The following is a 26,750-nucleotide window of genomic DNA, read 5'->3' as shown; positions in this document are numbered from 1 at the left end:
AAAAAAATACAAAATACCCACAAAATAATTTAAATTTTTTAAAAAAGTATTTTATAAAAAAATCTTCATTAGAAAATACTTTGCTTAAAATGTTTATTCCAAATATTCGTATAATATATTAATCCTATTTAATATGAAAACTGACAGTTGATTAGGGCACCTTGGTGGCTCAGTCAGTTAATTGTCTGACTCTTTTTTTTTTTTAAGATTTTATTTATTTATTTGAGAGAGAATGAGAGACAGCACGAGAGGGAAGAGGGTCAGAGGGAGAAGCAGACCCCCCGCTGAGCAGGGAGCCCGATGTGGGACTCGATCCCGGGACTCCAGGATCATGACCTGAGCCGAAGGCAGTCGCTTAACCAACTGAGCCACCCAGGCGCCCCAACTGTCTGATTCTTGATCATGTCATGATCTCAGGGTTGTGGGATCGAGTCCAGCGTCAGGCTCTGTGCTCAGCATGGAGTCTGAGCTTGTCCCTCTCCCTCTGTTCCTCACCCTGCTCTCTGTCTCTCTCTAAAATAAAAAAAAAAACAAACTGATAGTTGATCTATTAGGTTATATACATTTGTCAAAGGTGAAAAATCACCTAATATTTTTTCCAATTATTTCTACTGTGTACTATATATAAACTCCAAGATAAAGCTGTTTAGAATTTCCAATAATAAATTATAAAACTTTAAATATGTATTTCTCTTGATGTCTAAATATCAATCTTGGGGTGGGGGGCGCCTGGGTGGCTCAGCCGTTAAAAGTCTGCCTTCAGCTCAGGTCATGATCGAGTCCCACATCGGGCTCCCTGCTCGGCGGGAAGCCTGCTTCTCCCTCTCCCACTCCCCCCTGCTTGTGTTCCTGCTCTCGCTATCTCTGTCAAATAAATAAAATCTTTAAAAAAAAAAAAATCAATCTTAGAAAACATAACTGGTCAGGAAAATTTCTCCACTAAAGGGAACTAGAGTAATTAATTCTTAACAATGAATTATGCTCACCTCTAAAATAATATTTCCCCAAATTATTATATAATCAACTCCCCCATTAATTGATTTTATGGATAGCATTTCAAAGTCTGGGCCTCAAGTAATGAAGTAACTTAAAGAATAATCACTAATGGACCCCATGTCAGAATGTAACCATGTTGGCACATTTTAAGAATAGCAGTCATAGTAAACTTATGAAGTAGAATCAATGGAAACGAGCACCGTATCTAATTAATAAAGTTATTAATAAGAATTAAGAATTGGTAGTATGTGGTGGAAAAAAGTTCCAATACAGCAGCTGCAGGTGGCTCTATAACTCCAGAACTGGGTAAGTCTCAATTAAAGAGCGTTAAATAAAATTGATCCTAAATTCACTTCAGAGACAAAGAACTACGACTAAGGACAACTAAAAAAAATACTAGAAAGAGTAACTTACAAAAAGTATGTTCCTGGAGAATAGGAACTACAGATATTTAATTGTATTTGTATTTTATGACACCAAAACAGGTAAGTGCTAAGTAACTGGTATATCAAACTACCGTGACCTACCAAATTTTTTAAAAGCGGTCTTTAAATTTCTCTATATTTTTTTACTGAAATACCTTGATAAATAAAAAAAAAATCAGAAAAAATGTTTAAATTTTTCTCAACATAAAATTACAACGTGCTGTTGTTTAAGCCTAATAAAAAATTCTTAATTTTTTAAACTAATATGAACTATTTAAAATAAGCTTTCAAAAATACTGTGGATAATAACCAAACACTGCATCATTCTCTCTTTCAGAATTAAAGTACTTATACAGGGTCAGAAGCTGAGGGTACATAACATCAGTTATAGATGGTAAGCACATTCTTTCTCTACAACAAGTTTACCTTCCCTGTAAAGCCCACATACATCAACTGATCTGGCTCCTCATTCTACTCTAACAACTCCAGAATCCTTTATTAAAATCAATTTATAACTAAATAAAGTTTTGCCTGGCTTGATCTTGGCAGTCCTCAAAAAAATTTAAAGATTGCAATATAACATTATCAGCCAAAGTGGTTTCTATTAAGTCTCTTGCTAAACTTACCCCTGTCACTGAAACATTTATCTTACTAACCACTAATGGAGAAGATCAATCCAGCCACCTCTCTAACTCTCCATTATTAACTACCTAGGCCTAGCGTCTTTTAGGGTGGGAGGTCTAAGAATGGGAATCATGTTGTATATCTATACCACATTCTCTTTATCCATTCATTTACTCAAAGTACAGCATAGGGAATACTGTCACTAATGTAATAATGTATGGTGACAGACAGTGACAACACTTATCATGGTGAGCACTGAGTATAAATAGAATTGTTGAATCATGATACTGTACACCTGAAACTAATAGCATTATATGTCAACTATATACTTCAAAAATAAAAATTAATAATAAGTTAAAGAAGACAATAAAAAAGAAAGAAAAAGAATGGGAACCACAAAGCCAGGCAGAATGAACCACCTCAATGCTTTCAAGGTGCCTCAGCATCTTTTTCATGTCTACGATCTTCCATTCTCTCATCATTCCAACTCACCCTTTTCACCACCTAGGAACAGTCTTATCTTCTTAAAGAACATCACTGTCTCCTGAGGAAGAGGAATGAAAAGTGCCAGCCCTAACAACTGAATATTTAGTAGCCCCATTCAGTTTTATCTCTTTCCAGTCTATCTCAGAAGAAGTAGTCTTCTAAGGCCAATAGTTTCTTACCTGCTCTATGATCCTTGTTCAAACTCTGAGGAAACTTGCCTCATCAATTAGTACCCCCCACTGACACCCCCACTAATATCATCCTCCTCTTTTCTGCCTCTTTGTCCTCAAAATATCTTTGAGCTTGAGTCTATAACATCTTAAAAAATAAAAAAGCTGACCTTCAATTTAGCATCTTCCTCTAGCTACTACCATCTTCCCCTCCCAGGCAAAATTTTTGAAAGTGTGGCTACAGTTCCACAATTCTCCTCAACTGCTGCTTCTCAAAATACTGTAATTTGAGATGCAATCCTATCACTCTACTACAATTGCTTGTGGAGGTTTCTAGTAATCTCATAATTGCCAAATCCAATGGTCACCTCTCACTCTCTGTTTTATTCAGCCTCTTTGTAGTATCTGGCAACATGCATCACTCTTTCTTTGCTGAAATACTAGAGCTCCCAACACAACAATCAGGAACCTTATTCTCATTTTACATCCTCCTTCTATGGCTTCAACTATTACCCATAAGCTGAATATTCCCAAATTCTTACTGCTAGCCAAGATTAGCGTGAACACTAGACCTGCAATTCAGCGATCTACATGTGTCTATCTCCACACCATATATACCACAAACTCAACATTCAGAAAAGAATTCATAAATAGCCTCACTTTTCCCACTGCCAAAATGGGGGATAATTATGCCTATGTCTACCTACTCTATGAAAAAAATCAGGAAGATATATGAAATAATAGAATCAATTGCTTGATTAACATGAAAGAATTTTAAATTCTTTCTAGGTGGTTGGAGGCAGGGAAAGGCCACAGGATATCTGCTCCAAACTCAGAATAACAGCATCCTAATGACTTTCTCTCAACCTGCAAAAACCCTCAATATCTAGAAGTTAAAATTAACATTGTACTGGGGTTGGTAATGAGTCTCAGAGTTTAAATTCTTCAGGATTCTGCTCACCAATGACCACTGAAGGCTTGGAATAAGGCTATTTAAATTATGATGACTTTTATAATTTCTGACTCAAAAAAGACTGACTCAAAAAGTACATATGAGTGCCTACCTGCTATGTTCAAGATACAATACTAATTACTATGGGAGACACAAAAAGAAGATTCAGTTCCTGCCATTAGTAAATTTGTTATCTAATTGGAATATACAAAATTCACACAAAGATTATGAAAGCCTTTAAGTACAATCAGTGGTATTACAAAAAAAATTCCCATTTAAAATAATAAATAGTAAACTTTTGGAATTTCTTGGGAATACAAAAAAAAGAAAATGAAAAACTATAGTCACAGTTAATCCAAAAGAGAAATATAGTTTATACTCCCAATTTCAATGTCACTGATAAAATAGACAAGTTTTATATATTACTGCAAAGAAAGTGTTTCAAAAAGCAAGATTCTTCCTACTTTAATAATAATTACCTTTACTTGGAACTGATTTTTTCACTGAGGCTACATGATCTTCAGAGATTGCAAGACGCCTCAAAACATCAGCCAAAGCTGCCTTTAGCACAGTGATTTCATCTTCTTGTTGCTGAACTCGTAACTCAAGAGCTGAGAGGCGATCTTGAACGTCAGATGTACTTGCAGCAGAAATACTATCATCTATAAAATGAAGAAAATACGGATTTTTTAAAGTGAACTGTTTAAGAAAGAATTTAACAACAAATCAGATCTATTCAGGTAAGTCTTTAAAAAGATGATAAAAATTGGGGAAAAAACCAAAACCACCAGTTTTACACAGATTAACTTCTGTAAATATTTTCATAGCTATCTGAATTAAAAATAGTAAAAGTTAATATATCTGACGCATAATTAAAATTATGAAAATTTTCCCCATGATCAAACTTTCCCTATTATTATACTACCGCCTTAATTGGTTTTTTCATCAAGACGTTCTCCAAATACATCACTTTGGAGACTTCTGGAAACTTGCAAGACAATAAACTATCTAAAGCATCCTTTTTTTTTTTTTTTTTTAAAGATTTATTTGAGAGAGAGAGTGTGCGCACCAGCAAGCAGGGGTGGGGATAGGAGTGGGGTAAAGGCAGAGAATCTTCAAGCAGACTCCCTGCTGAACGTGCAGCCTGACTCGGGGCTGGATCTCAAGACCCATGAAGTCATGACTGGAGCCAAAACCAAGAGTCAGATGCTCAACCGACTGAGTCACCCAGGCACCTCACCGAAACATCCTTTTTAATCACCACATCATTATGCTACTTCTCTATGAAAATAAGGAGTACAAATCACTTCAGTTTTCCTTTATGTATCAGATCGGGAACCATTCACATTCAGCATCAATGATCAGAAAAAGCACTCTTTATTTCAGTCTTTACTATTATACTCCCCAAATGCTACAAAATACTGCTATATATTCTTGCTGTTCTTTCTTACCCACTGATGTCCCAACCTCTTGGGGAAAAAAAAAAAGTGTGGTTTCTATAGAGTAGATAGCTAATATTTATCTGCCTTAGGTATGTAATAACAACAACAAAAAGACTAAACAAAGTTTAGCTACAACATAGCAATTACAAACTACTTCCAAAGCTATGTATCTTTAGAATACACTGTTTGTTCGGTCAGTCATAACCCAAAAGTACAGAAATTCCAATTGTTGTTGGCTAATTCACTATAAGCAGGAAAATTCAGAGGGGAATTCAGATTCTTACATAAGAATGGTTTGCACCAGAATGATATAAACCGGATCAGTCATTCGCACAATAAGGCACAGTGTGCCATTTTTCTCATATTGAGATAATGTACTATCCATCTTCTTAAAAAGACAATTTAACTCAGAGTTAAAAGAAAAAAAAACCTTCAGCATTTCCATTTATTATGGAGCAGTAAACAATACTCACATTTAGGATCATATATGCCTAAAAACCTCTCAGGAATACATATGTACTCTCTTCTGCCTTTAGAGGTGTTTCATGGACAATCTTTGAGAAGTACTGGTATGGAAGGAAAATTATCTTCAATTTAGACTTTAACAACAATTAGTTGTATAATCTCAGGCAAATTATTTTACTTTTTTGAACCTCAATTTCTTCATATTTAAACAGGTTATGAGGAAGGTGCCTAGGACATGTCTGACATCCAATAAATGTTAAGATACAACAGAAGAGTACAAAAGTTGTAATTTGAGAGCTTTGGGTGCATTTTTTACATAAAAGGCAGTTCTGTCAAACTCTCAGATGCTTAAGGACTAGTAAGAACAATTCCATTTCTAACTTCAGAATTTTTAATATTTGACGTTTTTTTTTTTTCATTTCCATAGTGGTCCAGCTAAACTCTAGCTGAGCCACACTCTGTGTGTGTTGTATTACGTCACTATTATTTTTTTAAGATTTATTTATTTGGGGGGAGAGAGTGGGAGGGGCAAAGGGAGAGGGAGAATCCCAAGGTGACTCCATGCTGAGTGTGGAACCTGACACGGGGCTCAATCTCATGACCCTGAGCTCATGACCTGAGCCAAAACCAAGAGCCAGACACTTAACCAACTGAGCCCCCCAGGCATCCCTATGTCACTATTATTTTTGTCTGCCCAGAATGCTTTCCTATTTTCCTTCTTCTGGTGGGAAGAACAGCAGCTCTTCTCTTCTGTGGAACTCCACCATTTTCTTAAGTCCCATCAGAGCCATTAATCAATGATGCCTTGTTAACCCCTCTACCACCCCACACTATTAATAGGCTGAACCATACGAAATGGCTTTTTTAGTTGGTAAAAAAAATATGATTAACTATTAGCAATTTCATATGGTTTAATCTAATACTACCTACAGGAGTGGTTGTGAGATATGGGATAGGCCAAATGGAATCCTCCCAAGTTTCCCAAAGAGGAAACTATAGCCATTCCTTCTTGGTTTGCTAACTATAAGGACAAAGACCTAGAGCCATTAGTGACAGAGTTCTGACTGCCCTGAGATCCAGTTCCAATCTCTGAAGTCCTGGACCTTCAATTCTCAGAGATGCTCTAATATTCCTCCTAGCTAATTATGTAACCTAATAAATTCCCTTTTTGCAAGCCATTTCTTGTAATCCAAAGGTCCTGACGAAGTCAGTAAATTATATGGACATGCCATTCTACACTATTCTTAATTTCTGAAGGATGAGCTGTATATTTAAATTACAGTCAGAGGGGAGTCTGGGTGGCTTAGCCAGTTGGGTGTCTGCCTTCAGCTGGGGGTTATGATCTCAGGATCCTGGGATCGAGCCCCGCGTCGGGCTCCCTGCTCTGCGGGGAGTCTGCTTCTCCCTCTCCTTTTGCCCCTCCGCCTTGCTTGTGCTCTCTCTCTCTCGCTCTCTCAATCTCAAATAAATAAAATCTTTTAAAAAATAAATTACAATCACAGATAAAATATTTATGTGATTTTTATAAACACATGATCTTCTTAATTATTTTGGGAAGGTAACAGAGCCTGGTGGAAAGATTATCAGACAATGCCAAGGTTATAGTACTGAGTTTTACTACTGGCATGGTAACCAGCTTTTACTTTTGTCAAGTCACTTAACTTTTCTAAACTTATTTTTTTACTTTTTAAATTTTTTAAAAAGATATATTTATTTCCAAGAGAGTGACCAACCACAAGCAGGGGAAAGGTGGAGGGGGCAGAGGAGAGGGGAAGCAGACTCCCTGCTGAGCATGGAGCCTGATGCGGGGCTCAATCTCCTGACCCAGAGATCATGACCTGAGCTGAAACCAAGAGCCAGATGCTTAACCAACTGAGCCACCCAGGTGCTCCAATGACTGAGGTTTTTATTACGTGAAACTTAGTTACATGAAAGGTGGTTCAGCTTGTAAAAATCCTACCATGACCTGCTAGGATACTGTGATAAGACACAAGGACAATTTTTCAAAGGGCATAACAAACACAAGGTTAACTATTAACAATGCCCTGCATTTATATTGTACCTTTCATATTTATTACCATATCCCCTTCCTCACACTATCTATATTTTATATTTGAGGAAACAGCTTGAGCAGTTAAATAGCTTGCCCAAGGTCACCAAATCAGTCTTGATACCTGAGACTCAAACACAGGACTCCTGACTCACAATTCAAGTGCCCTTTACTCTATTTTACGCTGCCTTCTTAAAAAGAATCACAGGAGGACCAAATAAATATATTTTTTTCACAAAGCTACTAAAGGGGTTTAAACTACTGAGTGACATAATCAGGTTTTTATTTTGAAAAAGTCATTTTCGTTTCTGTGTGAAATTGGGCTGGAATAGAATAAGAGTAAATATAAGACCAGGCAGGAGGCTATTGTAGTAACCCATGTGAAAGGTGATGGTGGCCTAGGACAGGGTTAAGGTGTGTGTGTGTGTGTCATAATCTGTCCAAGACAAGTACGTCTGCTATATTAGTATAAACATTATCACAATGCTCCTTCTTGCACTCTCAACTTTCCCCCTTTGGATGATCTATTACAAGGTCAGCAGCAGTGGAGACACAAAGGAACATGGCAGTTGAGCCCCACAGTTCCTTATAGCTCCAAAATTCTATAACCCCTTCCTGTCTAAAATCTTGGCTCTTCACCTTTTCAGGGGCAAGAATCTCTTTGGGAATCCAACAAAAGCTATGGAAGAATAGTGCATGAACTCTGGTGCTACATGGCTGGAGTAAATCTGTTTGCTACTTGCCAGCTCTGTGACTGGTTTCCTCATGTGTAATTTCTTCATGCTAATTAGTACTTATCTTAGGCTTGAAGTTGTTAGATAAAATAATACACAGTACTGCCACACACTGAGGGTTCAATAAGTTTCTATCCTGTATAGTAATGTTTTTTCCTACACTGTTTACTATTGCCACAAAATTGGAAACGACCTAAAGTCCATGGATGCGGTTAGTAAGCAATGATATGTTTACATCGTAGAAAATTAAAAACAATGAAGTAGGTATATAAACTAAAATCTGAAAGATCTACAAGACAACTTAAGTTGAATAACCAAATTGCAAGACAATATATACTGAATAATTTATTAAAATACACACATGCACCAACATACTTCTAAAAAAATGTACACATAGGAAAAAGTCTAGAAGGATATACATCAAACCGGTGATTGCGTTATTTCTAAGAGAGTGAGAGTAGAAAGATAGGAGTAAAAAGTAATTTTTGCTTTTCATGTATTTCCATACTATCTGAAATTCACCATAAAAATGTATTATATGTTACTTAATCTTAAGTTAAAATGCATCGCTTTTGAAACTTAAGAAATCAAGACACCAGACACAGTGTTCTAATTTAAAAAAAAAACAACAAACTAGACTATAAGGCAATTAACTTAAATTTGCACTCACTGATTACTAAGGCTAGAAAAGAGACTATCTTAAAGACCAACAACCCCTCCTGCCATTTTATAGATAAATAAACTAGGACTCTGGGTAATCAGGTGAGTTATTCTTGGTCACACAGCAAATTGGGGTTAGAGTTCCTCCCTCAGATGACTCTACAGAATCCACTGTTCTTGCTCTACTTTGAAAACTTTGTTCTTTTTGTTCCTCTCTCAATCTCTAATGTACTACACTCTTGTTCATAAAATATATCTGTTCAGTAAAAAGAATATATCTACTTTCTGGGAGCTTTTTGTTTTTTGTTTTTTTTTTTTTTGGAGAGAAAAAGGGGTGGGGGGGAGAATTTAAAAAAGGGGGAAGGGGCAGAAGGAGAGGGAGAGAATCCTAAGCAGGCTCCATGCCCAGCAGGAAGCTGATCTCACAACCCTGAGATCATGACCTGAGCCAAAATCCAGAGTCAGACGCTTAATTGACTGGACCACCCAGGCACCCCTCTGGGAGCTTTTTCATTCCCTTTTCCTAATCCAAGTATATTAGCTCTTTTTCCTTATACCACAGTAGTCTCTCATGTCTTTGCTCCTTCTCAAAATAGTTTCTAGCCTTGAAAGCTAAAATATAAACTACAAATGAATTCTCAAGGGTTGTTAAACTCACGGTGGGGTCAGGGGTTGAGGGAGGTGAATGGAGAGAGAAAGGAAGTCCATTAGTCTACTCTATTTATTGGCATAATCAAGTCTCTTTTATTAGAGGTGCAAAGTTATATGTAACCAGTAAGCTTCAATATTCAATATTATAGTTTAAAACTACAATGACAGCTGTTCATTATGCTTTTACTATAATGAATCAGTTAATTTGGCTTCTGAGGTAAGAAATATATTGTCTTTGCTGAGATAAGTATATTTTATTCTAAATATCCAAAAATTGGCAATCCAGCATCACATCAGAATTAGACATGCCTATATATTCTAGCTCCTTTTCAGTGCCAATGATTTTGTGTAAATCTAAAATAAAATACTTTCTTGCTTTCCTAACAAGGGCATACAATTAATTATACTTTAGCCACTTCTAGATGACTCAATCTTCATTGAGAATATTAATTACTTTGTGCTGCAAACACTGTGATAGAATGATGCCCTAGAGACTACTATATTTCTAATTAAATAATTGGAAGTATTACATTTTCAAATTTCTAATCTTTCTTGCTACCTTTTCTCTTCCCTCTTTGCAGTTAGGATTAACTATGCCTGGCTATAGCAACACTCCTTCCCAATCTAATTCCCTACATTATGGAATCTTGGATAACCAAGCTTTTTGAACTGTTTATAAAAAGAGAAAATAATCTCTGAAATTAGGACTTCTATTATTTAAAAAATTTTATTAGATTATGCATATTACATACGTATACATTATATATATGATTTATACCATCTAAACAGAGGAAAAAACAAGGCAGCCCCAGGCCTAGTATTTGTGTCGTTGGGAGGCCTAGAAGAAGGGTGAGAAAAGGATTCTAGCTGAAAAAAAAATGTGAAGAAATAATTGCTAAACTTCCCAAGTTAAATTAAAATTTACAAATTCATTAAACTTAAGTATATTTTGAAGTCTCTATCTCCACCACACACAAAAATCAAATCCACGTAGATTAAAGAATTCATGGCAAAATTATAAAACCTATAGAAAGTAAGAGAGAATATCTTCATACTCTGAAAGTAGAGGGGAGGATCCTAAATGACACAGAAAGGATTACCCATAAAAGTAAAGATTGATATTTACCTACATTAAAATTCAGAATGTATGCTTACGAAAAGACACAATAAAGAGAAAAAGCAATTTAGAAACTGGGAGAAGATGGTAGATAACTGGTAAAAGATTAGTATCCTGAATAAAGAATTCCTACAAATTGATAAGACATATAATCCTACAGAAAAACCTTGACATAAAATCCTACAGTAAACACCTTGATTAAGTATCTCAAAGGAAAAGGAACAAATGGCAATGAAAATACGAAACGAGGCTCATCACCTCATTATTAATTTTGGCAAATTAAAACCATATTAAATACTGTTCTATACTCACCAAACTGGCAAAACATTGCAAGCGTGACAAAGTGTGACAATATCAAGTGTTCCCAAGGATACAAAGTAACGTGAACTTCGTACAGTACTGGTAGGAGGTACACTGTTTGAATGACTCTGGGGAAAAAACCCAACTATGGAATCATCTGGTAAAACTAAAGATGCACTCACCTTATTACCCAGCCAATTCCACTCTTCGGGTGTATACGTCCTACCCTACAGCAGGGCTAGCAAATGTTTTCTGTTAAAGAGCTAGATAGTAAACATTTTAGGCTTTGCAGACCATACAGCCTCTGTAGCAACTACTCAGATCTGCCTTTGTAATACAAAAACAGCTACAGATAAATACGTAAATGACTGGGTATGGCTATGTTCCAATAAAACTTTACTTACAAAACAGGTTGTCTGCCAGGCATTCCCAATCTCTGCTCTTGCACACATACACCAAGAGACATGTTCCAGAATGTTTACAACAGCATAGTTCAAAATAGAAACAAACTGGGAAAAACCTAAATGTTCATCAACTGTAAAATGGGTAAATAAACTGTGATACAAACATTCAACAGAATATTACAGAGTGGTAAACTATGGCTACATGCAACATCATGTATGAATCTCAGGAATATACTGGTAAGTATAAAAAGCAAGTCAGATGAACTTTATAAAAGTTCAAAAAACACAAAAGTAAATAATGTATTATTTAGAAAGCAAGAGAATAATATACACAAAATTTATGACAATAGTTACTTCTGGTGATATAGGGCAAAGGATAGTACAGGGAGGAATCCACAGGTAATATAACATTTGTGTCATAAAAACAAAACATATACTGTGTTACACGTTGGCGGGGGTGTGGGGAGTCAAGTGGTTTTTCTCTTCTGAAAAGAACTATGGGGATGAGTAAATCATAGTTGGTTTCCTCACTTTATTTTCTGGAGAACAATGAAACTGATCTTTGCAAATTAAATTCCAAAACAGATAAAAAGTAGAGATGTTACTTCCAAAAAACTGAGGTTTTATGTCCTAAAAACAACTAAACCAGATGTTTTTTTTTTTTAAAAAAAAATTTTTAAATTTTTATTTATTTGACAGAGAGTCAGCAAGAGAGGGAACACAGCAGGGGGAGTGGGAGAGGGAGAAGGAGGCCCCCTGCTGAGCAGGGAGCCTGATGCGGGACTGGATCCCAGGACTCTGGGATCATGACCTGAGCCGAAGGCAGATGCTCAACGACTGAGCCACCCAGGTGCCCCTAAACCAGATGGTTTTTATGACAGTTTTGAGAGCTAACGGTAGGACCCTTAGTTGTTACCTATAAATCTTTGGGGGGAAAAAAATAGCCCATTTCAGAAAAGTATATTATTCAATACACAATACCATCCAAAGAACAAAACTCTGATCTCCTTGCTAAAGCACTTACGTTAAGACACTGGCAGGCTTTATTGGGTAGAAAGATAATGCAGATTAGATTAGAGGAGCTAGTAAGAATGAAGAAACACGAGAAAACAGTTACAATACCATGCACTGTTTACAACTTAAAAAAATTTGGCACTAGCTTAAAGGACTATCAATAGGCAACTTTGTTTAAATAAATGGTTGCACTATGGTATACTATATAGCTCTTAAAACGGATGATGTATATTTGTAACCATAAATAAGTTTAATAAGAGTGACAACATACTATGAAGAGAAAAAAATTTGCAAGGCAAACAATTTTAGTATATTCTGTGTAAAACTGTATATCCATAGGTATACATGTACATACAGATATAGAGGCTACAGGTATCTCTAAGAAGCAGGATTTATGAGGATTTTTGCTACCTTATACTCTTTTAGATGAATTTTCTGCAGATACACACAAAATCTGTGTAAATTTAAAAAATTTTATTTATTTATTTGACAGAGAGAGCGAGCAAGAGAGGAAACACAAGCAGGGAGAGTGTGAGAGGGAGAAGCAGGCTTCCGCTGAGCAGGGAGCCCGATGTGGGGCTCAATCCCAGGACCCTGGGATCATGACCTGAGCCGAAGGCAGACGTCCAACGACTGAGCCACCCAGGCGCCCCTGTGTAAATAAAATTTAAATTATTTTCTCAGTTAAAAAAAAGCAAAGCTAATTTAGGCTGTAATGTAAACCTATTTAGTAAATTTTCAATGCAAATTTGGTTAATTTGTAGATTTTTATACATAATGAATGAAAGCATTTCTGTAAAAGTATAAATATATTAATGTTCAAAAAGAATATTCTCAGGCTAATAAGGCACACAAAAATCAATACATTTGAAAGAAGACCTGGTCTTTAAACATTATTTCTTCAAAACACAAAACACAATTACAAATGACTTGCCACATTAAATTCATATGAGAAGGGATTTAACAACTTATTTTTTTGTTTTGTTCTAAATTGGAATTGGTTGTCTTCAAATATTATTGCATAAAGACAGAAATATTTAAGGACTATAATCAAGAAGTCATGCACTATGGATTCTTCAACAGCTAAAATTTATTTGTGGAAATAAACCAAAGAAAATATATTCAGAAAAACATAGCAGCCTTTAGGAAGATATATTTATGCAGGAAACAAGGTTTCTTATTTATCATAATCTACTTCCAAAAATCACACTTTTCTCTCCACCAAGTTTTAATAAGGCATTTCAACTGTTAAAAGCTTGACAATTTATTTTGTTAGTAAATAATACTAATTACTTCCAGTTAACAGTATGATTCTAAGAAAATAAGATTTCTGCCTTCAATGAAATAACACAATGTTGTTGACTTATTTTCCATTTTTAGAATGGTGTTTTTTTCATTGTAAGACAGTCTTACTAAAAATTCATCTACTAGCATAAATTAAAAGAGAAACTGTGTTAAGTAAAAAAATGAAAAACATTTTTGCTGCAGTACTCTGAGTATGGTGGCTGGTCCCAAGGAAGGACTTTACTTCACTGTATCACCAGGATTCATTCACAATTAAAATTGGCTTCTCCCCCCCAAACTCTTAATTTAACACAGAAGAATTAAAAACAGATAATTCTGCTTCTGATGAAATTTTTTGGTTAGACTTCACAGAAGCAAACGTCAGGCTTAATTACACAATTTATGATTTGCTATTATTTTAGAGAGGCATTTTTGGATTATTTTCTATTAAAAGCTGCTGTTTTAATTTTTTCCCCCTCAGGAATAATATAATGGCCATTCTTTTCAGGAGGCAAGGAAAGAACAAGTTGAGCAAAGCCCACTGTGCCCTCATAACAGGATTATATTTGTTTATACAGTGGGTTCAGTCTTAAATACTTTATGAAGGTATATAGGCAAATATTTATGCCGCTATTGACACATATATTTAAAGAGAGGAGGGGGAAAAAAGAGAACTGATCTAGATTCATTCCTAAGTCCTCAGACTTCTTTTGTCATGAGTAAAGTCTATGAGACAGGTCTGCTGCATTACCAGGAAAGGAAAGATACATTACCAGTGCAGAAGTTCCTAAGTGTGGAGGAAACATACACTGACACGAGACCAGGCAAGCTGTCTTCCATTCTTGCCCCCTACGTTACAAGCAATATAAACCAGTTCTGTCTACGTTTCCTGCTGCCTTCCCTGATAGTTCTAGGGCAAATCCCAGCTCTCTAAATCTCATGACATACTTTACATTCTGAGGAAATCCTCCCGGCCCAGATGGCCCACCACAAAGCCCTTCTATGTTGGCACAAATAAAAACTTCTTAAGATAGCTCTTCTCCTGCCCCTTTGCTCTCTCAAGTAAAGAAAAGTTTTCTACTTCTTTATAAAGAGAGACAAAGACACTGAAGGAGCAAAGAGAGCATGCAGCCAAAAGAGGGTAAAGATACAGACAAAAAACTTGGGCTGCTTTGGAGAGTGGTTAAACTCCAGGCATAGGCAGAAACACATGAATTAATACACTACATGAATATTCACTATAATTTTGTTGTCCTCAGATAACCATTTTTCTTATCTTCTTTTAATTAAGGATAAAATACAATTGCTTCAAATACAAAATTCAGTTTTTGCCTTCTGAAACACAAAACATACTAAAGAGTTTCTATAAATAACAGAGTTAAAGCCCCCAAAGTGAGTATTTTTTCTACTAGGAAATAAACAATGCGTGTACAAAGTGGCAAGTCACATTTCCTTTTTCCCTTTTGTTTTGAATAAAATAAAATCCACTTGAACTGTAAAGAAATTAAAAGAATTATCACTTCTCAATGATTTTTGAAACTTTAGTGTTAAAACATGGCTGATTCATTATAACCATTTTATATAATATATAAAAGACAATAAATCACAACCAAGTTGAATTTATTGAAATCAAAGAAATTTATCACATTAACAGAAAATAAAATCATTCATTTCAAGAGAAAAGGGATTTAATGAAATTTAATATCTATCAAAACAAAAACATTAAATAGAAGGGAACATTATTAATCCGATTTAAAAAGGCACTGTAGCAGATATTTTCTGCATTTCTCGCTCTTGCTAGCTAGACACACACATACATAAACATAGATGTGTTCTTACAATGACCGACAGACACTCCTTTCACCCAAAAGCAAGGTGTGTGTTCCCTTCTTTTGTATCTGGGTGGGGGCTTGTGACTACTCCAACCAGAGTATGGCAAAAGAAAGGCTTATATATATATGACTTCTGAGATGAGGCTGTAAAAAGGATACAGCTTCTACCTGGCTTTCCCTGCTTTGGGAATGCTTGCTTTAGGAGAAACCAGCCACCATGCTGTGAAGAAGCTCACACTAGCCCATATGGAAGGGTTTCCACCTGGAAGGATTCAGGTAGAAGGGAAAGGAGGCTCCCTGCAAAGAGCCAGCATTAACAATCAGACATACGAGTAAATAAGCCTTCAGATGGTTCCTTCCCTCTGCCTTTGCATCTTGCAGTGAAGGCTTCAGACAACACAAAGCAGAGACAAGCCTTCCATGGTGTGCCCTATCTAAATTCCTAATTCACAGAAACCATGATCATAATAAATGGTTGCTTTATGCCATTAAATTTTTAATTGATTATATAGCCATAGTAAGTGCAACATGCATATACCAAAAATTTTAAAACTACATCATCATATTCAAATGCTGAAATACTGAAAGCTTTCCTTTTCTGACAGGGAACAAAATAAACAAGGATGTCTACTCTCACAACTTCTATTTTATACTGCAATCCTGATCAGTTCAGTAAGAAAAAGAGAAATAAAGATTAAAAAGAAATAAAACTATCATTCACAGACAATATGATTATGTATATAAAAATCCCAAAAATATATAGACAGCTGATTAGAACAGTGAGCTTATTATTAGCAAGGTTGATGGATATAGGTCAACACAAAAAATCAACCATATTACTATACCCTAGCAATAAACAGGAAAAAAAAATGGCTTGAAGATTATAAGAGCACCAAAAAACAAACAAACAAAAAACCCTAGTAATAAAAGTGATAAAACGATGTTCAAGATCTCTGCACATAAAACTAGTAAATGTTGGGGCGCCTGGGTGGTTCAGTCGGTTAAGCATCTGCCTTCGGTTCAGGTCATGATCCCAGAGTCCTGGGATCGAGCCCCGCATCGGGCTCCCTGCTCAGCAGGGAGTCTGCTTCTTCCTCTCCCTCTGCCTCTGCCTGCCGCTCTGCCTACTTGTGCTCTCTGTCAAGTAAATAAATAAAATCTTAAAAAAAAACCACACACATAACTAGTAAATGTTGTTGGGAGAAATTAAAGACCTAAATAATTAGGTAAGTATACTATGTTCACAGATTGAAGACTCAATGAAAATATACCACTTTCACCCTAACTGATCTGGAAATTTAATGCAATACAGAAAAAATTCCAATACTTTGTGTGTATGCATGCATGTGTTCATGTGCATGGAATCTGGTACATTTATTCTAATTTATAAAGAAAAGCAGAAAGTCAAGAATAAGTAAAACCCTCTTGAACAAGAGGAAAAAGGTAGGTACATTTGCCCTACTAGATATCAAGACTTATTATGAAATCAAAGTGATTAAGACAAAGGTAGACAAATAGACCCATGGAACTGAAAAGAGAATCCAAAAAATAAACACACTCATATACAGACTAAAGGCAGTACTTTGGAGGTCCAGGGAAACAAGATTCATGCCAGTAAATAATGCTGGGTCAAGTGGATCTCCATATAGGGTGGAAAATGAACTTGACCCTTGCCTCACAGTATATACAAAAATCAATTCCAGGTGGACTATAGATGTAAATGTGAAAGACAAAACAATAAAGCTTTCAAAAGATACTTAAAGAAAATGCAGAAATCATTATTGATAAAGGGAAAGATTAACAGTGGGACCAACCTTGGGCACCTGGGTGGTTCAGTCCTTAAGTGTCTGCCTTCGGCTCAGGTCATGATCTCAGGGTCCTGGGATTGAGCCCCGCATCAGGCTCCCTGCTCGGCGGGAAGCCTGCTTCTCCCTCTCCCACTCCCCCTGCTTGTGTTCCCTCTCTCGGTGTGTCCCACATCAGGCTCCCTGCTCGGCGGGAAGCCTGCTTCTCCCTCTCCCACTTCCCCTGCTTGTGTTCCCTCTCTCGCTGTGTCTCTCTCTGTCAAAAAAAAATCTTAAAAAAAAAGTGGGACCAACCTTAAAACTGAGACTGTATACTCATAAAAAGATACCGTTAAGAGTGAAAAGGCAAGCCAGCGTAGGAGAAAGTAATTTGACCATAACTGACAAAGGGCTCATATCCTGAATATACAAAGAATACTTAAAAATCAATTAGAAAAAGTCTGATACAAAAATGAGTAAAAGACCTGAATAGGAACTTTTTACAAAAGAGGATATTCAACTAGCCAATAAATATATGAAAAGGTGCTCAACCTTATTAGTAATCAAGAAAACACAATTTGAAACCACAATAAAATACAACTACATTTTCATTGGATAGCTTAAATTAAAAAGACTAACAATAATGTTGGCAAAGATGTGGAACAACATGAACTCTTAGAACTGCTGGCGGAACTATATACTATACAGCCACTATGGAAAACTATTTGGCATTATCTATTAAAGTGGGATAAACACATTCCCTACAACTCAGCAATTCTATGATTATACTCAACAGAAATATGTACACACATGTACCAAAAGATATATACAGGAATCAGAGCAGCTGTAACAGACACTGGAAACAAACCAAACCCATCAATATTAGAACAAATTGTGGCACATTCATATAACAAAGTATCATTCAGCAATGATACTGAATCAACTATGCTACATACAATATGGGTGAATCTCAATACTGAGCAAAAGAAATCAGACACAAAAGAATATATGCTTTATGATTCCACTTACATAAAGTACAAAAACAGGTCCAACTATACAATATTGTCAAAAATCAAGATAGCAGTTATTTTTGGAGATGTGGGGGGGTACTAATTGGGAGAAGCATAGGAAAGGGGGTCTTCTGGGGTGTTGGGTATGTTCTCTTTCTTGACCTGCATTATGATTACATATGTTATACGGCAATAAAATGCCTTTTAAAAAAAGATTATTAAGATTGTATTTAGTTTATTTTTGAGAGAGAGAGAGAGAACATGCCGGGGGAGGGGGGGGGAGACAAGCAGACTCTGTGCTGAATGCAAAGCCTGATGGGGGGCTCGATCTCATGACCCTAAGATCACTACCCAAGCAGAAACCAAGAGTCGGATGCTCAACCACTGCATCACCCAGGTGCCCCTAAAATGTTTTTAAATGTAGAGCTCACACCTCTCTCTATATATATATTCTTTATACATATACAGTTGTGCTTAATGTTATGAACATTACAAAACATGTAAAAAATAGGAATTTGAAAAGTATGGATAAAATAAATATCTTAGATATATTCCTAATAACAGCAACTGTTTCATACTTTCATTACGGTTTATTGTGTGTCTGTGTGCTGGAAAATAGCATACTTATCTCTTCCAAGTGAACCAAGTATTTTAATCTTGTGGTTATAACTTTTTCTTTCACACATTCCCATATATTGCCTTATTTTCCCAGTGGGATTTAATCACCATGATGCTTATAATATTTGAATTTTAGGCAGGCCTAGAGTGGTGAATATTATTAAGACCTGACAAACTATTTTTGGTTTTGGTAACTAAAGATTATTAGTTAATATTTTAAAGCATAATATATATATATATATATATATATATATAGGGAAAGATTCAAACATATTTCAAACAAGTCTTCTCAATAATTTTGACTTTGGGGAGATGATTTATCAGACCTGATTAGATCATGAATTTTAAACCTGTAATGTTTGAGCTTGAACCAAAAATAAAAGGATTTGCTGTGCCATTTTCTTCTTGTTCTCTTGTGTGTTTTTTTTTTAGAAGATTTTATTTATTTATTTGAGAGAGAGAGACACAGCGAGAGAGGGAACACAAGCAGGGGGAGTGGGAGAGGGAGAAGCAGGCTTCCCGCTGAGCAGGGAGCCCGGATGCGGGACTCCATCCCAGGACCCCGGGATCATGACCTGAGCCGAAGGCAGACGCTTAACAACTGAGCCACCCAGGCACCCCTTTTCTTGTGTTTATCAACATTAACTTAAATCTCTGGTTTCTTCAAAGAAATCTTTTTTAAGTCAGTTATCTATTCTGTGAGAATCAGATAATAAGTAAGCACACTTAACAGGGTACAGGTAAATGGCAATATAATGCAACACATGGAGAGTGAATGAAAGAGAGCCCCACTGTAAATTCCTCTGCAGTGTGGAACTCCCATTCCTCCTTAGGTGACAGATGATTGACTGAGGGAACATGTTAATCGTTTTATTCAATACTGGTAAGACATAATTTCTTTCCTTTATTTTGGATTTAAAAAGTAAATACAAAAATTCTAATATTTTTTTTCCTGCACCTGGACTAATAAATCATCTTACACACCTCACTCTGAAGACCCCTTGGAGGACAGCAGGGAAATGGCCAGATCAAATTTGCCATTTAAGTAGCTCATCCCCTGATGGCTAAATGGAGGGATGGACTTAAGGCAAAGGAAATGCTTGAGAGAGATGAGACTAGAAGCTAAGAAATAGGTAAGAGGTTGTTAGACCTGTGCAGATCAGAGGTAATGGTAGCCTAAATAGGGCAGTGGCAACATAAGTAAAGGGGTAAAATACATTTCTGCCAGTGGTGGAGCTAATGGATGGCTTTATCCTCCCCATTCCTTATCTCAGCCTCTCTATTTAAGATACCCAAAGAGCAACTTTATTCAACTGACAAACTATAGATATTTGATATGGACAATTGGTATTTTTTCAATTATATGTGTGATGTATGCATATATATAAATAAGATCATTTTTAGACAACTTTGCTGCTTTGAATGATCTTTAATATACCATATGAGTGAAAATACCGTGATTATTCAAAAACAAGCTTCAAAACATAGCTTCACAACGTCCCTCACCTACCCCCAAACCACACACAAATTGCCACCCCTAAGCCCTTCCTATATAGAAATTTTGAAGCAGCTACCCTTGGCCACAAAGAAGTTTCAAATGCTCCTGTATCAAAACAAAACAAAACCCCAAACACATAAACAGACATTTGATTTTTTTTTAATTTTATGTTAAATGCAATCATTTTTTAATTTGTGAAAAGCTACAAGAAAAATCAAATATAAAAACTAAAGCAAGCTAAAGGTTTACAGAATTTTGAAATTTTTAAAGGAGGCTTTTCAAAAGCTTTTCATCTATTTTCTTATGAAAAGGGGAGCTCCAACAGATGGGGTTTCTGCTATAATTAATCAATTCAAGATCCAGAACTAAACTTACTCTTGGCTTCAGAATTTACCCTTCTAAGTTCATTGTGAGTTCTTCACTGCCAAGAGCCATCATTGTTTAAATGATGTCACTGATAAACTAGGCAAATGTGTCTCAGTTAAGTTTTTAGGAAAGCATATAACAAACATTACCCAACTGCATTATACCTCTATTAAAAGTTTTCATTGACTTTGAAAAGAACAAAGGAGAAATCATTACCATACTATAGGTTGAAATCCAAAACTCAAATATATATATATATTTTTAAAGATTTTACTATTTATTTGACAGAGACACAGCGAGATAGGGAACACAAGCAGGGGGAGTGGGAGAGGGAGAAGCAGGCTTCCCGCCGAGCAGGGAGCCCGATGTGGGGCTCGATCCCAGGACCCTGAGATCATGACTTGAGCTGAAGGCAGACGCTTAACGACTGAGCCACCCAGGCGCCCCGAAAACTCAAATATTCTTACTGTCAAATAAAGCATCCTCAAAATTTAAAGAAGCACCCATGTACTTCTAGTATGGAATTTTACTGTGCTGTTTAGATAGGAACCAAGTATGAAAGGCTGACACCAAAGTAAATACGATGGGAAAATTTAGTTCTCCTTTCCTCCAGCCTTCTACTCTCTTCAGACCAACGGAGGAGGATCCACATAAATAAGAGATACAAGTAGTAACTCCCAAGTGTAGCATGGGATGTCCTAAAGCCCACTTTGTAGAGGATGATATCATCTGGATCACTTCAGATCTAACACCCATAAAATAATCCCACGATCAACCTACCATTCTAGGAATTTTCCAAAAATGGGATGAACAGAGCCCAGATCAAATTCCCCATGTCTTTCCCAAAGTAAATCTACATATTCAAAAGTCAAATCAAATTCAGACCATTTTTCTCATTTCATTTTGCCACAATATTTGTTGATAGATCTGATACTATTCCCAACAATGTAGCAATTAAGCAATGTAGTTCAAGTTACCTAACTGCTAATTAAGACAATGAATATATGCACACCCAAACATGACCAAACATCCAGAAGCATATTTTAAGAATCCCCAGAGAGCAGCTTTTTCATGGGCAGAAAGCTCTGTATTATGTAAATAATTTAATTCAAGCACAGTAAAGCCTAAAAGACAAATATTAGCTTTCAAGTATCTAAAGTTACTACATGAAAAATAGTGACCATCTGTTTCCACAGAAGGCCAAACAAGATGAAATATACTCAATATATTAAATGAAGAATGTAGGTTAGATAAGTTTGTATCTATCTATCTATCTATCTATCTATAGTAAAGGTAAAATTCTAGGAAGAGTGAATCTTGACAATCAAGAACTGCTTTCTCTAAAAACTCTATTAATAAAACAAGACACTCAACTGCCTTGATGGGTTCAGTATAATCACCTATCACTGTAGGAGGACTCAAAAACTATCTTCTATAAGACTGTATCCCTAAAATTACAGAATTCAATTTGTTTGACTAGCCTTCTCTAATTAGCTAATTATGCTCCAGCTAGGAGAAAAATTTAAAACTACCACTTATGTAAGTATACATTATATTAGCAAGTGGTAATGCACTGCCTACTGCTTCTTAGAGTTCACAGGAGTTCCACAACAAACAGGAATAAAATTCAGAGTAAATACACATATCTAGTCCTTGTACTTGACACCAAAGGTTTATAATATGCTTAAACTTGCAGGTAAACTTTAAATAGGAAATTTACTCAACCCAAGTCAGAGAATACCTGTCAGAACACTGGTGGTAAAAATGAAAATTTACTTGACAAAAATGTTTCATCAAAGTTGAAAATATAGTTTTTCTACCTGTTCCTGATGCAGAACTAAAGTCACTTTTTATTCCTTCCAACTTCTTTCTCTTCAGTTTCAACTCTTAAGGTTGTGTTAGAGGGATGGGATAAACTTTACATATAACCAATTTCAGGCAATAAGTAATAACATGTCATTAGGTTCAATAGCTTCCCTCAGGTGGAAAGCAACTTAATTGTCCAACAGAGGCATGACTAAAAACAGTGGTCTGAAAACCAACCAACCAACCAACCACCACCAGCACCACCACCAGTGGTCCTATCAGTGAAATATCAAATACTCACTAGTTACCAGGCTATTGTATAATAATCTAAATACTTCACTTATTTTTAAAAATCTTTGTAAGCTATGTACACTAGCAATTATTATAAAAATACATGAAATGGAAAAAGAACAGGAAACATTAATAGTTGTACTTATGCTGGGATTGTGGATGATTGTTTTTATAATTAAAAAAAAAAGATTTCTCTTTTTCCTCTAAAGATCTTAGACTAGAGCCAAAGTTTGGCTGGATATGTGACAAATAAAGCAGGTTAAAAGTTCCCAACAGGTAAGTTTTCAGACAGAAGATACACTAACAGAGATTCTTTATATTTTCTGACTATCCTCCAAGGTGAAAGGATCAGAAGGAAAAGTAATTTAAATCTATATCTGATTATCTGCAACTTACTTTTTAAGATTTTATTTATTTATTTGAGAGAGAGAGAGAGTGAGCATGAGCTGGGGAGAGGGGCAAAGGAAGAGGGAGAAGTAGACTCCCTGCTGCCAGATGCAGGGCTCCGATCATGACCTGAGCGGAAGGCAGACGCTTAACTGACGGAGCCACCTAGGAGCCCCTGCAACTTACTTTTGAACCCATCAGAAAATAAGACATATTGATGATAAAGAAACATGGGATAACCTAACTATAGCAAAATGTTAATTACAGAATCTAAGTGATGGATACATAGGTGTTCACTGTTTCTTTCATCTTTTCTGTATATTAAATGTTTTTCATAATAAAACAGAAAAACTGTCTGAGGTGGACAAACTGCTAGAGGAAAATAAAAATTGCAGAATACTCTGGAAGTTTTATAGGGAAATAAAAATATTACAGTAGCTGAGTTTTATGAAAAATCAGCTTGAATTATATGATTTGAATACCAATTGTTTAAAAAATTGAAGTTTTATATATACTGTGTGAAGTTATAGATTTTTTAGATCCTGGCTAGTCTCCAAAGTTGTCTCCGCCCACCCCCATCCCCATGCCACCCCCTGCAGTATTCATGCCCTTAAGTAGCTCTCTCCTTTGAATCTGGTCTGGCTCATGACTCGCTTTTAAACAACAAAAGTTGCATAACTTACAATACTAGATATCAGTAAGTCTTGCAGATTCTAAGACTCTGGGGTTTCTTTCTTTAAAAGTACTGAGCTGCCATTTTAGAAGTTTAACTACTCTAAACCACCATGCTGGAGAGGCCACATATACATACTCAGTTTGACAGTCCCAGCTAAGCCCAGCCTGTCAGCAATCCAGAAAGGTACCTACCAGACATGTAAATAAAACTGTCTGACCTTCTAGTCGAATACCACTAAACAATATTATGGAGAAGAACTGCCTGATTAAAGCTCTGCCCAAATTTCTGACCCACAGTAATGGCAAGATATAACAACATGACCTTTTTTTTTTTTTTTTTTTAATTTTACTTATTCATTTGAGACACAGAGATACGGAGGGAGAGAGACAGCATGAGCAGGGGGAGAGGGAGAAGCAGGTTCCCTGCTGAGCCAGGAGCCCGATGTGGGGCTCGATGTGGGGCTCGATCCCAGGACCCTGGGATCATGACCTGAGCCGAAGGCAGACGCTTAACCATCTGAGCCACCCAGGCGCCCCAACATGATTGTTGTTTTAAGCCACTAAGTTTTGGGTATTTTTTAAAAACCAGAATAAATGAGGAACCTTAAATGGTAACTATCTAGTCCAAATCCTTCATTTTTATAAACTGATCCATTCTCAATGAACTGAAAAATAAAAAAGAACTCTAGGGGTGCCTGGATGCCTCAGTCAGTTAAGATCCGACTCTTGGTTTCAGTTCAGGTCATGACCTTGGAGTCTTGAGATTGAGCCCTGCGTCAGGCTCAATGCTGCTAGCTTGGAGCCTGCTTGGGATTCTCTCCTCTCCAAAACAAAACAAAACCCAACCCAAAAAAACCCTCTAAATTCTAGGCTTAGCAGGTAAGAATAAAAAGATAAAGGAAAAGGCTAAAGAGGAATATCTCTGCCTAGCTATTCAAATATACAAACCCCAGCATATATTAAAAACTCAACTAAGCAACAAAGAGCAGACCATTTCTTAAACCTTTTTTTTTTTTTTTTTTTTTACATTTTGGGTTATATTTACAAAAGAGTAAATGTGTTAGATATAATTTTTGCTATTTAGTTCATACTATTATCTGACATTCTGTTAATGATCTGTGACTCCCACTTAAGTTGCTGTCTTAATAAAGAGGTAATAGAGAATGAACTGAATCTAAAAAGAGAAAATGCTGTAAGCCTCTACAGTTTGGTTTTCATTGACTCATTGGGAAAAATTTTAGGGATCACAAACTTGTGTGTGTTACCTACCACTTAACACGATACTTGATATAGGCAAAAAACCAAAGTTCTGTGACTATACACAAAATAAGTGCTTGATAAATGTTGATGGAATATAAAAAATCCTACACATTCAGCTTATAATTATGTGAAAGAAACTTAAGTTGCTGTATCTAAACAACAGTCATCAATACCCTTAATTTTATACTAGTTTTAAGAAAAGGCAAAAGTACTAACAAGTTGTAAAATATGAATTAAAAGTTCAATTCTTACATCTGTCATAAAACTAAAAATTTAGAAGGTATTAAATTATTGCCCTTCTCAATCTTTTCTTTTAAAATGTTTTTAGAATTTTTGCATCCTATTAAAATGATCAAACTATTCCTTTCTTTCAGTAAAGGCAGCAAAGCAAGATTCAAGAGAATAGGGAGATATTAGGTTAAATTAACTAAATTGAAGCATCCGTTTATAACTTGAAGTCTCATTCAAACAGTATATAAAAGTATAAATTAGAAAGATTCAATCCCTAGAGTTTAAAAAACTACCACATGTTCTTCGCTTTAATGTAGTTCGATTTATCTTTTTTTTTTCCCCTTTATGGTAAGTCCAACAGGAGACCAGATACATCAACAGTATACTTATACATAGGAACACCACATAGCAATGGAAATGACCAAACTACAACTCTAAAAATCTTGCAAATATAATGCTGAGCAAAAGAAGCCAGACACAAGAACTATAACTGAATGATGTCAAAAACAGCCAAAATTCATCCACAGCGTTAGAAGTCAAGATAGTGGTTATCCTCAGACAGGGGAGGAGGAGGAGTAAGTAGGAGTCCCTAGGAGCTTCTGGAATTCTGGTATATGTTTTGTGATTTGTGTTCTGTGTTATGATCTTTTCTTTATGTATGCTGTACTTCAATTAAAAGTTTACATTAAAATCTGCAACAACATGGATGGGCCTGGAGTGTATTATGCTAAGCAAAATAAGTCAGTCAGAGAAAAATAAATACCATACGATTTCACTCATGTGGAATTGAAGAAACAAAACAGATGAACGAAAGAAAAATAAAATAAGATAAAAACATAGAAAGAGGCAAACCATAAGAGACTCTTAACTATAGGAAACAAACAGTTGCTGGAGGGGAGGTTAAGTGGGAGGATGGGGTAACAGGGTGATGGGCATTAAGGAGGGCAGGTGATGTAATGAGTACTGGGTGTTATATGCAACTGATGAATCACTAAATTCTACTCCTGAAACAAATAATACACTTAATGTTAAACAACTTGAATTTAAAAAAAGTTTACATTAAAATGGGGGGGGGGCGCGTGACTGGTCGGCTCAGTCGTTAAACGTCTGCCTTCAGCTCAGGTCATGATCTCAGGGTCCTGGGATCAAGCCCCCGTATTCGGCTCCCTGCTCAGCAGGAGGCCTGCTTCTCCCTCTCCCACTCCCCCTGCTTGTGTT

The 26,750-nt window shown here is 36.1% G+C and overlaps 1 protein-coding gene across 4 annotated transcripts in view; it reads right to left on the bottom strand.

The window, feature by feature from the left end:
• Positions 1 to 26,750, bottom strand: part of EML4 (EMAP like 4) — a 146,534-nt gene that overhangs the window by 81,053 nt on the left and 38,731 nt on the right. For all 4 annotated transcript variants that reach the window (XM_078056238.1, XM_078056239.1, XM_036074889.2 and 1 more), the window contains exon 2: positions 4,133 to 4,315. In XM_078056238.1, the coding sequence (XP_077912364.1) occupies positions 4,133 to 4,315 (183 nt within the window). The remainder of the gene's footprint in view (positions 1 to 4,132; positions 4,316 to 26,750) is intronic.

This window comes from Halichoerus grypus, chromosome 10 (assembly GCF_964656455.1).
Source record: "Halichoerus grypus chromosome 10, mHalGry1.hap1.1, whole genome shotgun sequence".
Lineage (NCBI taxonomy): Eukaryota > Metazoa > Chordata > Mammalia > Carnivora > Phocidae > Halichoerus > Halichoerus grypus.
The sequence above is the reverse complement of the archived record's forward strand: the minus strand, read 5'-3'. Positions and strand labels throughout refer to the sequence as shown.